The sequence below is a fragment of the Balaenoptera ricei genome, chromosome 13, assembly GCF_028023285.1.
Source record: "Balaenoptera ricei isolate mBalRic1 chromosome 13, mBalRic1.hap2, whole genome shotgun sequence".
In the NCBI taxonomy this organism is placed as follows: Eukaryota; Metazoa; Chordata; class Mammalia; order Artiodactyla; family Balaenopteridae; genus Balaenoptera; species Balaenoptera ricei.
In genome coordinates this window covers 61,218,136-61,236,548 of record NC_082651.1, presented here as the reverse complement: position 1 = coordinate 61,236,548, position 18,413 = coordinate 61,218,136, and the positions used below count along the sequence as shown (strand labels likewise).

The following is an 18,413-nucleotide window of genomic DNA, read 5'->3' as shown; positions in this document are numbered from 1 at the left end:
CCTCCACCTCAGCTCTTAAAAACTTTCCAGTTTTGGTTTGTTTTGTTTTTCACAGTGAATTGAGCTCGGATTGAATTTTGGGCTCCTTCTACCGCAATCTTCTTGAATAGATCTCCCTTGTCTGTTTAATTTTGTCCAATGTAATTTTTGTTTTGACATTACTGTTCTCAGAAAAACAGGGGAAAAAGTGCAAATGATGTCTAATGTCTTTCTTCCATTTTAACCATACAGCATTTCATTTGTATTCCAGTTGTCCAGTTGTCTAATATGGAAAAAAGCAGTTCTTCCACCAGCATGTCACACACTGAAAGCCACCTAGCTCATCAGAGCCCAAACTCCAGATGCCCTGTACTGTACCTACATGATTAGCTAGGCCCTCGCCACTGACTCTGGTCTGACTCTGCTCAGGAGATGCTCTAGGTGTTTCCAAAAATGGAGCACTCATTACTGCTGTTTTTCTGGCTGCACCTCAAAACTCCCCATGTTAACAGCGATGTGTTGGCTATTACAGGCTAATTAAACTCGCTTTTGAATAATTACATAATAAATACCCCAAATTTAAATGTAGCACAAAATTATCTTCTAATCAGGCTCTAAAAAATATGATCTAATAAGTAATATATTCCTTTAAATGACTGTGATTACTTATTTAATAAAAAGATGCACCTGGTTCAATATACATATCTTTATTCCTAATGTGGTTAATGGGATCAGTTCAACAGAAATCCTTTGATCTTTTCTCAAAATAGCACACTGGAAAACCACATGAAATTGCACAGTAATTGCAGCAAATTTAGCCTAATGAATAGTAACACATGTAAAGGACCTTTTGCCATCAAATTTAAATTTATGCCAGCCATGGAAATTATTTAAATGAACATTTTAAAAATTAATCTTATATTTGTGAGGTGCCTGAATTCTAAAAGAACAACCTTCTGCATTCCAAGAAATTAAAACCCCACTTCTCCTAAACTAGAGAGCGTATTCTCTCTCTCATATTACAAAAAGTAACTTAATCTCTCTGAATCTCCCTAGCTATGAAAATATTTCAGTTTGGCCAAATAATGAAATAGAATAATGTTTACAAAGTACTAAGAACAATGATGAACACAGAATAGATCTTCACTAAATATTAGTTGTTATTGTGATCTATCATTACTCATGTAACCTGAACCCTGATCAACTGACAGGCAACCAACAGTATTTTCTGAGGGGCTGTACTGATGACCTCATCCCCATTGGTTCAACTAATGTTTAAGAGCTTGCCCCCCAAATGACATTCCTTTTCTTCTCCTATAACTACACCAGTTTTTTTAATTATTTAATAGAACTTTTCTTTTTCTCCTTTGACAAAGGTTTAACTGATTTGAGAGTGGCCCAATATCCTATTAGCTACCACCTGCCCACACACACACACAAATAGAACAGACATGTTATTCCAAGCATTATACATCTAAGAGGAAAGTGTCCTTCCTAAATAGGGCTCCCAGGAAACAAGAAGCTGATACTGTTCTCTCTGTAACAAATGACAAACTAGTTTTTCATCAGAAGTTCCCACACCAAAGAGGGTCATTATCTCCATTTAGGTCTCAGATATCAACATACAAATCACCTTTTCAAATTTCTTCAGGAGTTTTGAGAAAAGGATGTATTTAGAAGAAGGCCTCAAAATCAAGATGTTCTGACGTGATTAAGGGTCACTGTGGAACTTCAGTGGTTTGTAGTGTTGCCATTTTGTCAGTTTATTAATAAATCAAAGCAGTCTGTCTTACAAAAACTTATGTTCCTGTGAAAAAGGAAGTCTTGGAAAATATGTATATTTATATAGCACACATAGTAAAAACAGCAAACACTCATGTAGCACTTATTATGAGCAATGCCTTGTTCTATAACATGCTTTCCATACATTAATTCATTTAATCTAACAACCATGTCTCTAGGCTGAGGGAAAAGCACAGAAGGAGCAAGTGTTTCTGAGAAAAAGTGTGAAGGAAAAGTCATCCACTTTGTCACACGTCCAGGCAGCTGAAACCTGGCGTTTTAGGGCAAGGTTGGCCTGTGACCTAGTTACCAATGGCTGCTTCTGATTTCCACCTGTCGACTAAGAGTTGGGGTTCAATGAGACCCCCTGAATTGAACAGCCACCCTCTCATATTCTAAAACACTGTTTATACCAATGTGAAATTGTCATCTGATGCGAACCACACAGGACAGTGTGGCTGGAATCAAGTATAACTGAGTTCCACGTGTTCCCACCCGGGGGGTTGTTCCTGATCTAGTTTCAACATGTCCAGTTCCCATCAGGAGGCCTGAGTGGTTTCATCAGTTGCCCACCCATGTTCAGCCAGGAAAAGTAACAGCATTATGTAAAAGGGAAAAATAGCTTGAATATTCTTTTTCATATAACTGAATTAGGAAGCAGAAAAGCCACCATTTATGCTCTACTTTATGCCAGGCATTGCAGTAGATGCCTTACATATATTAGTTTTAATTCTTGTAACAACCTGAAAAACAGGTGATATTTTAATGTCAAAGATAAAGAACCTGTTCATCATAAAGAATAGCTTTATGGGGTAGAAAAAAAAAAAAAAAAAAAGCATCTGAGGTAGAAAAAGCATCTGGGGTAGAATGAAAGATGTCCTTTTGTAAAATGGAACCGAAGGTGCAGTTTCTATTTTTTTCTCCAAGAGTTTAACAGAGCAGTGGGTGCACAATAGTTCTCAACACTATTCAGTCAATGGTGAAACTGACAATCCACCAAATATATAATGTCCCTCTTCGTTAAGAGATCTGGGTGGAATTACATGGCAATTCAAATTTATCAAGCACTTCATAAAAGGTATTAAGTTACTTGTGTTCAAGAAGATACCAGATTTTTCCTGTTTGATTCATTAATAGCCTTAGGAAAGCACCTAAGTGATAAGCATAGCACATTTTCAGAGAAGAAGAAATTATTTTTGGAAGAGTTTTGGGTCACGGTGATTAGAGAAACTTCATATGTAAATATTCAGGGAGACTGAGAGACATTAGTGTGAAATACACAGAAGATTTGGGCAATCTACCTGTAAAAGTAATTATGCATCTCTTTACAAAAATATCTGCTTTCACTTGCTTAAGGAGTAGCAAAAGTGTATAGTAGGCATATCCAGTTCTAAATATTTAACCCAATATATTACTTTCCTAAAAAGTCAGTTTCCCAAAATACATCCTGCTGATATCTATCATGATTTTTATCGAGATATATCTAACAGTATCCAAAGTCTAATAACATTAGCGACTGCAATTTTTGATCATGTTATTTTATATTTGTGTTCAAGACACAAAGCAAGTATGAAAAAAGCTATTTAAGAGAACAAGTACATAGTGCATTAAGAAACAAAGACCTAGAGGAGGGCTATCCTAGCAGAAAACAATATTCAGATTATAAGAGGATAACAAAAACGACTCTTCAACTGCAAAAAAACAGTTGGAAAATAGGAAAAAAAAAATCATATGAACTAAGAATTTCACAGGAAGTTGTCACACAAACAGAGCCAATTATGCCAAAAGAGCAACACTGCATGAATTATTAAAGATGGGCATGAAAAAAAATTATAGGGAATTGGATAGAAAAATCCAATGTAGAAAAGAGATCACGCTTACAGAATGTAATATAGAAAGGGAAACCATTCATGGACTACACTATCAAGATACCATCTAGGGGAGGTAAGATCACAAGAAAAGCCTACAGTGGAAGATGCCATTAAAGCAACAGAATCTGAAGTTTAAGCCTTAGGAGGAATTGATGAATTGGAAACTAGAGAGGAAGGAAAGAAACACTGAGGATGAGAAGTTAAACTAGCCTTGGTACAAGAGTGTTGTAGCTGTCATCAGATGGGGTCAGTAGCTGCTGTGTCTTGCATATCAGACAGCAGACTTTGGGGCTGTGGAACAAAATTAAAATTCATGCAACAAATCTTGTGTGGAACAACACAAACAGAGTTCCTGCTTCACGGAGCTTTTCTTCTTGCGCGGCGGGGATGCAAGCTATATGTTAATACACAAGTAACAAATAGAAAAGTAAATACGATTCTTTCAGATAAGTGATAAATTAGTAAAGAAAAGAGGCAGAGAGGATATCTGGAGCGTGGTTATTAACAAGCTGCCCCTCACTTTCCATGGTGTTATAATATTTAACAAAGCCAGGTGAATAAAAAGGAGAGGAGGATGTCAAAATGGTAAAAAAAAAAAAAAAAAAAAAAAGTAATCTTTCTCTTTCTTTCTCTCCTCTTTACCCACCCACACCATCCTGTACTTAGGGCCGGCGTCCCCAGAGAGGGGGAGAGACAGTAAACTAGTCTATAAGGAATGGTTAGTAAGACCTAGAAGCAATGGCTAGAAGAACTGGATCATTTAACTGTGCTCAAGAAGGAAAAAAAGGTGACAATTTTAAGTGCAATTAGACTTCTTACACTGGAGCTGCTAGGTACTCAAAGTGAGGACTCTATATAAAGAGGATGATAGCCTCCACTCAGACAGCAGAAGAAGGATTCAGCCCAGAGGAAAACCAGCCAGTACTATAATTAGTAAGAACCTATACTGTTTTCAGCACTGTGTTAATAGAGTGGAAAAAACTGAAAAAGTATCAACTGCTCTCATGCTAACTGGGAAAACAAAAGCAAATATAAATACAAATATAGACACACACACATATCAATGTATAACAAACACCAGACCCCAGTTATGAATGATCCATGCTGGAAGATCTTAGAGAAGCTACGAAAAAGACAGTCATGGTTGGGCACGTGAGAATAGGAGAAATGGGGAAAGGAGAAATTTGAGGGAGGGACAAGGCAAATAGATGGACTGATGTCATGGACAAAAAGGCAGTAACTTTTTTTTTTTTTCCTTTTTGACTAACACAGAGAGAATGAGAATACCAATGAAGACAAAAGCAGGATTTTGACAAAGTGGTCCAGGATGGTATCATGAAGGGACCACATCTGTCTAGACAACCAAAAGGGAATGGTGTAGAGATCAAGAAACTGGAGGAATCGATGGATGATCATCAGATTATATCAGATCACCTTCTAATAACTGTGTATGAAAGATGGCTCTGGAGCCTGAGAATTTTGATATGTGGGGTGGAGGTGAGAGAAAGAAACATGAGAAGACAACCAGGATGGACCTCCCAAACCTTCTCCTGCTGAAAGTTGACAGCTGAGCTTCTGCTCCTCAATGGCACTCAGTAGCTGCTCTAAGTGCTGAGAGTAAGTAGCTATAATCAGTGGGGGGACGGGGGTGGAAGTGATATTCAAAAGGAGATGTAAGATATGCATCCTGAACCATTTTTTATCCAAATATCAGAACGAGTAGATTAAAATGATGTTCTTCACAAGAATCCCAGATTAGTTATTTTACTGTGACATGAAGTTCTCCTGTGGTTATAGGTGACATCTACAGAGGTCATGAGTTATCCAGTAGTGGTTAGTCCGTATCTACCCCAATGGTTTTGTTAACCTAAACAAGACAATTACTGAATTTTAAGAAACACTGCTTACAAAGGAAACTAACGGAAATGACCCTAATTCTTGGTATTACGAATATTTGGAATCAAACCCAGGCTCTGATCCATTCATTTTCAGGGTCCACAGCCACTGCTTGATGGTACAGGGCTGCAGGAAAGCAGTATTGATGTGTTAGTCACACCATATCACAAAGAAGGAGAAAAAACTATGCATCACCTAGAGTTAAAACACATCAACTTGAATTTTAGGGAGACATTGGAAGACTCAAACATTTCTCTATTAAATGAATCAAGGACTGACTGTACCTGCTGTTTGTTTTACTATTGCCATAATACTGTCACTTCTGAAATTCAGAAATTTATCACTTAAGATAATTTGCTGGCAGAGTGAGGGGTGGGGACTTTTTGTCAGTAGAAAGGTCAAATAATTTTCCAAAATGCAATGCAATTTTTAAACTTTTTAATTTTATTATGGGTGACCCAAGAAAGATCCCCGTATATGGTTATACTGAAAATTATATCATGAGCTAATGGAATGTGAACAGTAAGGTACCAGCCTTGTGTGCTGTCCCCCACTGCTTTTTCTGGAATACATAATCTTGGTGGGGTTTGTTTTAAAAATTATTTTTTTCAATAAATGTGGGGAAATGTACCCACGTAAAAAGTAAGAGCTCTTACCTCACAATGAGGCATTTTTTCATAGGGTGGACTTCTAGACATAAATGCAAAGATCTTCTAGGGACTACAGCATGCAACAAAGATTTACAGTAAAGCAAAGAAAGTAAGAAAAAAAGTCGACTAACCTAACCCACCTGAGCTCGGCTCACAGGGGTCAATGTCCTCATCATCGCTGGGACACTCCGCTGAGGCCACAAGGATGTCATCTGTGGTCTGTAAAAGAATCACAGTCAGTAGATTAATTTAAAGGGACCTAACAGATCTTTTCATCTTTGTCTCGTGGACCAGTAAAACACCACTTGTGTTTATCTGACAGATCAAGAAACCAAACTCAATTATCTCCCTTCCCGAGGACACAGAGCTTACATTCTTCAACTTATTTTAGATCCCTCATAGAAGAATTGGCGTATTTGTGAAAACTTGATTCTAGCTTATTTTACATGAGGATATGGAAACGGTGGTAGCCAACTTATAGATACCCATCCTTTTAACTGCACAAGGAAGCTTCACACAGGAGCAGACAGAGGTTTAAAACAGCCTGGCAGAAACAGATGATTTGAAATTTATTACAGCCCTGGAGTGCTACAAGGTTTGCATCAGTAGGCTTTATGCAGTACTTGTGCTTGGCTTCCTAAAAGCAGAACAACTATATAACCTTTTATATTCATGACCAGGTAGAATTTGATGTATCTTTGAGATATAGCTTGTCTTTATTAGGAAACACAGATTAAACAGAGAATATCTTTCACTGATGCAAAAAGGGAAGCAAATATAGTCCATTGAAGGTATTTTTTAAATTTGTGTTGAGCTTTCACGCTCATTATAAAGTTCTCATCTTTGTAATATTCAGATAGCAGGTATTGTTTCCCCATTGTCCTTTCCATCATTAAGGTTTTAGAATAAATGAAGAGTGTATTGGGGGGATGATATTTTACAGCAAATAGGATAGAGGTGACAGTTTTCTTTTTGACATTCTAGTTGCTTCATTGCACTTACAGCAAAGAAGATAACCATCACTGTAATAAAAAGCAGAGTGTGTAAAACCTAGCAGTTAGTCACATAATCAACACATTTACAAGCATCAAAGGTTGTTCTTTACTACCGCTTATAAGCAGCAATAAACTCAGCACAGATATTGCATGGAAACTGTGAAGGTTTGCATCAGATTTGGCTAATGCTAAGGTAATACAGAGAGAATTCAAGGTACAAGAAGGAAAATATCTCATTACATCGGCTAAGGATTAAGGAGATTATAATTGTTTAGATGATACTCAGAACTGCCACACTGACGAAGTCCTTATTGAAAAGTAGAATTACAATAATAAGGGTCTTAAATTAAAGAAAACTCAGATATATGATATACTTTTATTAAGGGAGTGTCTAATAGTCAGAGGGTAAAGTATAAATATATAAAATGTTAAGAGAATTGCGTTATTTTGAAAAGTGGAGACAAGCGATGATGCACGTTTGTGGCAAAATTAGGCTCACAAATGTTTCACGTACAAGGTCTTTAATTAATCAAGAATAAAGAATTTGTCCAGATGCTAGTGCTTCACAATATAACTAAATAAATGCAAGCATTTAATAGTATTTTGAGATGGTTTCATGTTATTCTGCTCTTAATTCTTCTAACACAGTTGGGAGACTGAATTCATTTATTTTGCTGCTGCCATTTTAAAAGAAGTTCAAATACCAGTTTTCCTGGAATTGTAACTGTTAACGCCAGTGATAGCCACTAGCAATTGGTGTGATGGTCACGTAGGTATCATTCATTACAGTGAGCTTTAGAAGGCAAGAATCCATCCTCCTTCTGGCACGAGCACATCTTGCAGGATAACATCCAAACTGACTTGATAATAACAAGTTATTGGATTATGAGGTCTGGCAGGTCAACTGTTCCAATTCGCCCCAGAGCTGATAATCTGTTTTTTAAAAGCCAACTTCAAGTGGAAAGCTACCTTTGTTTGAAAACCACAGGGGATATTTTTTAAAGTTAATTTCATGGTTACAAGAGAATTTCTCATTTTCCTTGAGGAATTTTTGTTCTTGGTGGAGGTGGGAAGGAGGATGTGGATAAATTCTTTAATCTAGTTCTTCTCACCCTGGCAGTGATGTTGTCCCCTCTCCCCTCCTCCACCTGGGAAGACATCTGGCAATGTCTGGAGACATTTTACTTGTCTCAGCTGGGTTGGGGTGGGAGTGGGTGAGCTACTATTGACGTCTAAAGAGTGGACACCACGGATGCTGCTAAAAAATCCTAAAACGTCCGTGACAGCCTTCCCACAACAAAGAGTGATCTGACCCAAATGACAATAGTGCAGAAGTTGAGAAACTCTGCTCTAAAAGCTTCAAAACTGTTCTGTACCTTGTTTTTCTCATCTGAAAAAAATGGAGAGCATAGTCACTGTTGTTGTAAAGATTACATTAGTACATGAAAAGTACCTAGAACAGGACCACCTTTTAAATATTTATAAAAGTTGTGATACTACCAACATTATTGTTGTTTCACGAATGGAACACCAATTTAATATTTTTGCACTATATTTATAAATAATATAATTTTAGACATGAAACTGGAAGTTGTACATGTGAATTATTCTCAACTTTAGATCTCATGTTAGCTTTTATATCAAAATACAGTAGCTCTATGGGTACTTTGTTGAACTAAGTTTCCATCTTTTGCTGCCTAGGTTCAAATTCTGAATTAGAAGTCAAACATCGAATATAAATAATAAAGGTTGCTTCCTAAAAGAAATTCACGGACTAGAAATGTGTAACTCAGTGTAGCGTTTCATGCAGACTAAGTTATTTAGGCTGCAAAGTTAAATGTTGTTTTAAAAGTTGACCTAATTTTTAAATTCAACAGCCTTTCCGAACAATTCCACAGCAAACAGAAAGTGTTAGAATGTTCTCAGTGTTATCTTTCACAAATCACAGTACCTAAAATAACAAAAGATGCCATACAACAAACAGTACCTCCTATAGCCTTTTACAGTAGGAAAAATACCACTGTACAAATTCGACCCTATTGTACAACTATATTTTAGTTTTTAATGCACTTTTACTGATAAAATGAATACACATTTTTTTCGTATTTTTCTCTCAGAAATTAAAATCCAGCAATAGTCTTGTGAAAACATGCCTTGATAGAAATCATCACTGTATGAAAAATCAAGAAGTGGCTCAAGTATAGGGAGAAAAATCAAATTTCACTTCATTTCAGAGGCTAAATTAACGAAACAATTTTCTAGCCAAAGCTGTGTAATTTAAATTTAATTCACTGTGTTTGGAACTGCCTCCCTATGACATGCTGTTGAAGAAACTCAAATATGTCACATTAATCAATTCTATTCTTCAGTATACTTTTCCCTGATGTTTATAACCTTTTTCAGAAAAGAGACAACCTGCTGAAGGAGACAGAATAGTGATCGAGCAAAAGCATTAGCTTTACATAACCGTCCATTTAGATAAGGGTCCCTAACTGCATTCAACAACTCACAGGTCAAAGTGCATGCTGATCTTCCCTAATTCAGAGTGGTCTGGACATTTTCATGGCAAACACCTGTTCTTGTTCAGAATGTCTACTGAAACTGCTTAGGTCTCCTTACCTTTAGGGGAAAAAAATGATTTGCACACAATTCAGGAAATAAAGGCACTGAAACTTAATTCACATGTTATATGGATAAACACCAACCTGTATAGGGTAGGGAAATTTAATCAGAATGGGGGAGAAAGGATGTTCTTAATGTACAGTAAGAAGTTAGACCAGTTTTTTTAATGTCCAGGGTTATTAGGCAGAGACCACTTGGTGGGTTAGAAAGTAAAGAAACACTGATGTATTTTTGTTCTACAGAGAGCCTTTTTCCCCACCACCACCTTTAATGGTAGAATTTGCTGCATATTCACTTTTTTGAATATAGCACAATTGCATATCTGTGTGCTAAAAAGACATGATGAGAGGATAGATAAACTTAGTCCGTAATATTATATCCTGCTAAGGCTAGAATTCCTAGACCTTATTCCTCATGGTCAACAGCTTTGCTGAAGACTGGTAAATTCTGATGAAAAGACCCACAAGAAAACTCTACCAGGACAAATCTGCTTTGTGAGAAAAAGAACATATTCCAACTGTGCAAAAGGATGTCCATTATGAATCTGATGCCCACAAAGAAATTCTTGATTTACTCTAAAATTTCGATTGAAACTTTGTTTCTAAACAGCAACAGTCTATCCAGCTCTACATCCAAATACAATGTAAAAAAATAATTGTCTCAAGCAATGGTGGTCACTCGTGTAACAGTATTTAGCCTAGTCTCTCACTGCTGTGATGGACATTTATACTGAGCTGCTTGAGACAACTGATGGACTGAGTATGGTGCTAGCTGACATGTGATATGTTTGGCTAATTGACGGACACTTGTTCTGATACTTTTGTCTAAGTGAAGCTGCTCTGGAAGAGAGAGAACATTGACGTCTGCCTTTCAGCACTAAATCTGATAGTCTTCCTTATCAGATTTATTGCCAGATGTGTTTTCTTGAAAAAAAAAAAATACCAGGATTCACAATTAGTGACACAAATTCCTCAAGCTGGGTCTGAACCATTGCACTGATAACCTATGGGGCAAGAAGTTTCTAGGAGGTAGGGAAGTCACAATTTTCACCAAAAGGAAAAACTGCAAAAAAATAACCCAATTGTAATACATATATAGAATTCCCAGACAGTGGGTCAATTTGATCAAATCAAATCACTAAACAAATATGTCAAATTGGTAATTTTAGTTAATCCTATTAAAAATGTAGAAGGAATTTAGAGACTTTGCATAGATTCTATGGTAGTTTCCATTGTCTCAGTGAAGCTTTTGGTTCTTATTTGTCATTTGTTTCTCTGAATAGCAGATGCCACATAAAGATATCAGTCCCATGCTCACTAATCTAATAAAAATAAAAATAAAAAACTGAGATCCAATACATGAAGGATGAATTTTAGCTCCAGCATATGAGTAACAAAGAATATGAAGATCAATTAGTCACCAACAAATTAGTCACTCATCTATCCATAGCATTTTCTGGTGGGCACAAAATATGGTCACTACCTAACAAGGCACAAATCGTGATTCCTACCTGCGAATAACTTATTGTGCCCATTCTATTCTAAAGCAGAAGAACAAATCCCTCATTAATACAAATAACAAAATCAATTCTAATAGCTTATTTTGATTGAAATTTAACAGTGCTCCCATATCTACTACTTCATTAAATATTCACCAACGACACACTTATGCAGAATGCAGGTGGAGGTGCTATTATTCTGAGTGTTACAGTTAAGTGCCTGCTCAAAAAAATACCCATTTGTATACTCATTTACCCAATTTGAATGTTTGAACGTTGGCATTCATGAATATTTAGGGTAAAACTGAAATATCCCTGAAAACGGCCAGCTTTCACATTTCTTTAATGTTTTTTTTCCTCAGTTGATGCCTTAGGTTATTACAACAAGTGACCAGAAATCAGCTGTCTGCTTGGAAAAAGACAGACTTGAAAGCCATTCAATTTTCTTCAGAATTTTCCTAACTGTTTAAAATGTATGCAATGGTTTCAGAACAGTGCAAGTGAGTTGGATAGAAAAACTCACCATGTAAAGAGGTCACAAATATCTTACTCATTCTAACATGCATTTTCATATGCATTTGATAGTGGTCATCCTAACAGGAAAAACTCTAACAGGAAGATAGGGATATGGAAATAATGCCACAGAAAAATGAAATTATGAGAGAAAGAAATGAACTGAATTCCTGCTTAATGAAACAAAAACATATTTTTGCAAAGTTATGCAAAAGAGTAAACCTGCAAAATAAAAACCTGGTGTCAGGAAGCTTGAAATTAAATTTATCTTTTTTTAAAAAAGATAAATTCTTATCTTTCTTTGAGCTACTAAATGACCTCTATGCTCATACTGCATTTCCATTTTTAGCCAAAGCAAATAGGAGAGCTGGCCAAAGAAAAAGCTAAAGTGAAGTTTAAATTTTCAGGGAGGCTTTGGAATATCTATTCTCTTGGATTCTCATGAGTTAGAATTTGGGAGTGTAAGACCTCCAAAGAATGCTGGTAGTGATGTGGAGATGCTGAAAGGGAAACTAGAATATGCATGTGATTGAACGTGCTCCCTCTCTGTTTGTTTTGTTTTTGAACAAAGCCCTTTCTGAAATGGGTTTGGCCATTTCCAAATTAAATAAATACTGACAGATGTTTACAATGCTAATCTAGGTTTCTAGCTGTGTCAATATGAATCTTTAGTGTAACTATTGTGACTGAATGGACTAATTAGTCACACAGGTTGAACTGAAAATCCTTATTGGTAATGAGGCCAAAACATTTTATTATTGTAAAATGCCAACGATGGATAGTTTCAACAACATGCCTCCAAAATCCAAGCTTTCATTGTTGGCATCTAACATGTTAGGAAATGGAATCATGTTTTAGTCAAGCAGTCATATATCTTCTTGTACTGAGCCAGACCCTAGTGATCATTAGTCTAAGCTCTTCATTTTACACATCAGGAAACTGAAGGTAGAAATTTAAGTGTTTTTGTTTGACCACAATTATACTGCTAATTAATGGCAAAGCTATGAGATTATCCTGACCTCCAGTAGATTGTGATTGTCTCTCATCCCGGGTGACTTCTATCCATCCATCCATCACTCACCCAGCCCTCCTCCCATTCATCTATCCATCCATCCCAAACCATTTTGTTCTTTAAAGGATTTCATGTGATTATAAAGATACATAATGAAATAAATTTAAAATAAGTTAAAAGGTGGCAAAGGAGAGTATTGGCTTTTAGATAAGTAACCACTAAAATTATCATGAAGAAAACACACACAGATATGAGGAGACATATCCACAGCTGTTCTACCACTTGATATGGCAGCACATTAAGTTGCACTAAAAACAGAACAAAATGAATGTTAGAGTTTAATTTTTTACTCCAGTTACAAAAATTCAAATATTGACAGAATTGCAGTTACTTTGAAATGGAGTAAACCCAGAAAGTTCTTTATTTATGTGTGGTAATCTTTTCTTAACTTATTTTTTTTAAAGACCTTAAACATCTTGTCTCTCATCTCTGCACAAAAATGCATAACTAAATTCTTGGGGACAGAAAGAAAATGTAGATTATTGAATCTTTTCCTATTTTTCCCCTTGACTTAGAACACTGCAGGCCACGCTGGCTACAAAATTAACTCAATGAACTCTTTTGTCTCTCTTCTCATTAATGCACTGATGAAAACTTCCAAGGTCTCTCTTATTAACTTCTGTTTTCACGACGTAAGTGCTAATGAGATATTCAGCTTTGTCTCTCTCACACAACCATCATTAGGGTTTTGTCAAATTATCTTAATACACCTTGGGGATAAGTTAAGTGGAGGTGACCATTAATTAATAATACTGTGGTTTCTCCAGGTACAGTCTAGACATGCATTCATTGATCACAAGGAGCCACAGGCAGCTAGTTATCCCAAACACTTCTTTTCTACTGGGCAGGACCATGACCAATGTCCCCTTGATAGAGCTTTAACTTGGAGATATGTGAGAACTTCCATCCCACACAACGCTTGGGGTCTGGTTCAACAAGAATTAGGGATGTGGTTGGAAATGATGTTGATGAGGCTGACAGACAGTTGGTTTCCTGATTTTTTTTTGGACCCATTTGTTGAATATATGCAAGGTTCTATACCCATATCTTGCCAATATCTGAGCAGCACCTCTATGAGTGTTTCTATCGAGGAGTGATTGAGAGTAAATGTGATCTCGCTTAAATGTTATAATGTTATTTTGTTCATGCACTAAGAGATCCAATCCTTGCTGGTTATAGTTAAACTGGAACTCCAAGCTTTCATATCTGACTATTTCATTCCTTATGTTGAGTACTTTGGTTCCTTAATACATATTTGGAATGTTGTACGGTTGAACCACTTCAGTTTAATTTGCTGCATGCTGATCAATAATGGAAAATATATATCAAGTCTCAATCTGGATCTCATAAGTAATATGTATCATCTTGAAATGATTTCTGTGTTCTCAACAGTACATAAGAATATATATACTATATAGGCAAATATATATACTATGCATGTATATATATACTATATATGTGACTAAATGTATATATATAATCATTTGTATATGACAAAATAACTTCTCTATCTCATAGGGATATTATGGGGATCCATTTTGATATGTGTGAAATCACTCTGTAAATATGAAAGTTCTCACACAGCAATGTTTATATGTTATTATTACAACTAATACAGAATTATTTTTGTTCCTCACATGACAATATGAAGAACAGTTCTGGGGAGTGCCTAAAGAGGGCAGCCAAATATCCACTCAACTGAATATATTTCATTTTTATGTCTTGAAATCCTCCTGTCCCCTCAGTTGAATAGGATCTGTATCCCTCACTCCAACTGGCCCCTCACATAAATGGTGCTATTCTTGGGAAGATCTCTTTTACATCAGGATATGATTCACTTCAGCATTGCTTATTGAGTGCCCATGTTTCAGTCTCACTGGTAACCTAAAAGATGGGCAGTGCAAATCCACGTCTGGCACTGTGATTCCCTCTCCATGTCAGCGCTCCGGGAGAGTTACTGCACAGATGCAGGGCTACTGGAGTTCTCTCAAAATTCTCCTCCTTATTCACTTTCCTGGGACTTGGAAGATTGTGACAACTTGATTTATTTTATGCCCTCATCCAGAGTTTACTCTAAATCATGCCCTATTATATCTAGAGCATTTAAATGAACAGAAAATAAGAAAAAAAAGATCACGTAGCAAACACTGCTAATTAAAGGAGAAAGAGACAGACAGACAGAGAAACAGAGAGAAGGAGAAGAAGGAGAAGTAGGGAGGGGAGCTGAGGGGAGAAGAAGAGGAGGCTGATTCTAAGTGTGATCCATGCAGCACAATGCTTCTTATTATAGTGGTTGTATTTGTAGTTATAACAAAACATTGCCCATGGTCGTGTTCCCTATATGGATTAATAATACGCGAATTAACTCTCGTAAGATACTGAGCAATATTTTCTTAGTGCATTAGAACAGTAGAGGTGTGTGCCTTTCCAAATTATATATAAATTAAATCTAAAAGTTTGGGAACTGCGTAGGTGTATGTTTTATTTCATGTATTTCTGTGGGACAGAATTTATGTCTGTGTTTTATAGCCCTCGAACATCTATCACATCTATCACAGTTCAACAGAGTTGATTTAAAATGTCATCGCCATTGATTGTGCTGATTATTTCACAATGTATGTGTGTATCAAAACATCAACCTTAAACAATTTAAATTTGTCATTTATATGTCAATAAAGATAGAAAAAAATGCTATCAGGCTCTAAAACCTGGCTTATCTTCTTTAAGTATCTGTAATTTCAATAAAAGCACTTGATGAAAATAAGTATGATTGTGAAAATAGAATTAATAAAGTTGAGTGAAAGATTCATCTTGACTTAAAAAATAGAAGCTATATTATACATGACACTTGCATTGGTAGAAACATTTCAAATAATCTTATTCCTGATGGTCATCCTCTCTAAGTTCACTACATCGAGGTGTATGTTTGCCACAATTGCTCATTTATAACAGCTCTTTAAATCTCAAAATAAGAGTGAGCAAGTATAGATTATTTTCCAGGAGTATAACTCCTAAGAGTGGGAGATGAGAATTGTGGCAAAAATCACACTTTTTCAAAGATTTTATCTGCCTTCTAACATCTCTAGAAGTGACAATGAAACTTTGTAACTGGTTTTTACATTATATCTCATGGCTGGAAATTTATGGTAGAGAAATAGCAAAAAGTGACATTATCTTTAACTGCAAAGAGAGAATGACTAAAAGCTAGAAGGAAGGAAAAGCTAAAAATGTCTTGCAATAAGTTGGTCTGCCTGCTTTTATGAAGCATCCCTGTCCGTTGAGAAAGCAATAAGATATAGCCTGCCTCAGAGAAAGGACCGAGAAAAAGAAAAAAATAGTTGACTGCCATTCTGGGTTTTTTTTCCTGTATAATATACCCCCAACTCTTCCAGTCTCCCCTGAACTCTACTGCCATAGTCTTACTTGTAAATACTTTCATTGGTTTATAAGGAAACTATGCCTTTATAATGTTTTCCTTCAAAATCTAACTACAGGATGAAACTTTTATCTTCTTCCTGAAATAAATTGCATGAAGATAAGGGCTGGCTGAGACCAGCCATCAAATTCATAACAAGACTTAAGTGCAGGACAGAACGCACACGAAATTTGTATCTTTTGATTGATTCTCCCATGCATTCACTCATTCATTAATTCATTCATCCATTCACAATCATTTATTGAATACTTTTGATTAATAAGGGGTTATACAGAAGAGGAATATAATATGGAACCAGACTTCCCTCCCTTGAATTGCTTGGAGAACTTCAGGTGTACGACAAATGGAGGCCATCTATGAGCAGAAAATCCTTTCTTTACCCCTGAGCATAGAAGGAGCATGGGTATTAGAGCTAGATAGACTGGGCTGAAATCTCAGCTCTGCCACTTATTAGCTGTTGATGTTGGGCAAATTATCTAGCTTCTTTAGGTTTCTTCCTATGTAAAAATGAAGTTATTTACATCTATTTTGAATTTTTATGAGGATGAAATTCTCTAGGGCTAGATAGGCACACTGTCTAGCACAATGGCTGGCACTTAGAAGACGTTGTCGAGAGTATTTACTATGTAGACACAGCTGGCTCTGTACACATTCTCACTTTGCTCTCCTTGCAACATGGGAAGAGAAGTTTATCCTAGCCCTGGATTTCTGTGCTCTTCAGACACAGACATTCCCTTCACAAAGGAAGTATAATTTCCTGGCTTCAATTCACACTTCTGTTTAAACATCCTATAAACAGAGTAAATTACATATTTGAAGTGAGAGCTCTTTTTAAAACACCTCAAAAAACATCATAACTACCAGTGTATTGAAAAGCCAAGGGGCTTCTCTTCTCTTCTCCCTAGCTGCATGATGTAACCAAGCATTTATCAAATCTTACTGTTTTCAGAGTTTGGAGACTTGAGTTATTTGTTCCAGTTCCCTTCTAGTAAAGAGAGGGAAACCCTAAGTTGGCACAGTCAGGAGTGCAGTATCATATCACTGCATCGACAGTGTCCAGCTCAGGAATAGATTGTGGTCTCCTGGCCCTCCATCCAGTTGGCACCCAACTCCTTCAGTTTCATATTTGGGTGTAGGCAAGACAAAAAGAAAGGCAGGATTAATTTGTCACTTTTCCCAAGTTTCTCAAACATGATTTGTCTTTTTCAATTCTTCCCTAGGTTTCATTGAAAACTTTAAGCAAGGCCTTTGAAAAATCCCAGGGAATGCGGCCTTCTGACGTCCCCTGGAGCTGCCAGACTGGTGATCACTCAGTAGCTCCTGCAAAGCCCACTAAGGACCACCTGAAGAATGCACATTCAGATGCTGAAGGAGACTTTTGTTAACTGTCTTCTATTGAGGACTGGGAGTCTCATGAGAGAGTCTGCCTTTTCGTGCACACTTCATCAGATGGCATCTGTGTCTAAACTCTTCCCTGAGATCTTCGAGTGATTAACCGTGTCGTCTTTTGGATAGCTTTTCTCTCTTCCGCCTTGCATTTACAATCAGTTCCTCTCAATTCTGATGTGTTTCCTCGAAAGTTGCTATCATGCCTCTCCACCTGGATGAGCCCTTTTCCTCCCCCACACACCTCTGCAATCCCTTAACCTTCTCTTCATCCTCATTACTGGAATGCCTGCTGATTAAGAACAAGAATTAAGCCTTCTATTCACCAAAAAATGTCACTTGTCATTATGAGAACTTTTGGTATCATTTAAGTGCCATCACGTAAACAGAAAGACAAGCTTCTCTTGATGGTTTCGTAACGCTGTTAGGAGCATCAGTGACCTCAGATGCCAAAGAGAATAGTATCCCTGCCCTGCTCCACAGGTCCTCAAACTACTCTTCTACTTTTTAGTCTATCACTGTCAGGCTTTATAGAGGCCCGTTTCTGTTTTCTAACTTGCTCCTTCATATCTGCTTTGAACTGGAAATCTAGACAATCAGATAACCAATGTTCTCTAACTATCTTAGAAACAGGGTCACAGAGGCTCTCAAACAAAACAGCCCAGGTGCTTCAGAGTCAAGGCTTATGGCTTAAAATACACAAGACTTGTTAG

General features: G+C 36.7%; 1 protein-coding gene across 19 annotated transcripts in view; it reads right to left on the bottom strand.

Moving 5' to 3' along the window:
• NRXN1 (neurexin 1) overlaps positions 1–18,413 on the bottom strand; it is a 1,117,469-nt gene that overhangs the window by 17,113 nt on the left and 1,081,943 nt on the right. For 13 of the 19 annotated variants that reach the window (XM_059942803.1, XM_059942804.1, XM_059942813.1 and 10 more), the window contains one exon: positions 6,310–6,397. In XM_059942803.1, the coding sequence (XP_059798786.1) occupies positions 6,310–6,397 (88 nt within the window). The remainder of the gene's footprint in view (positions 1–6,309; positions 6,398–18,413) is intronic. The other 6 variants (XM_059942818.1, XM_059942810.1, XM_059942808.1 and 3 more) reach the window with 1 other exon arrangement.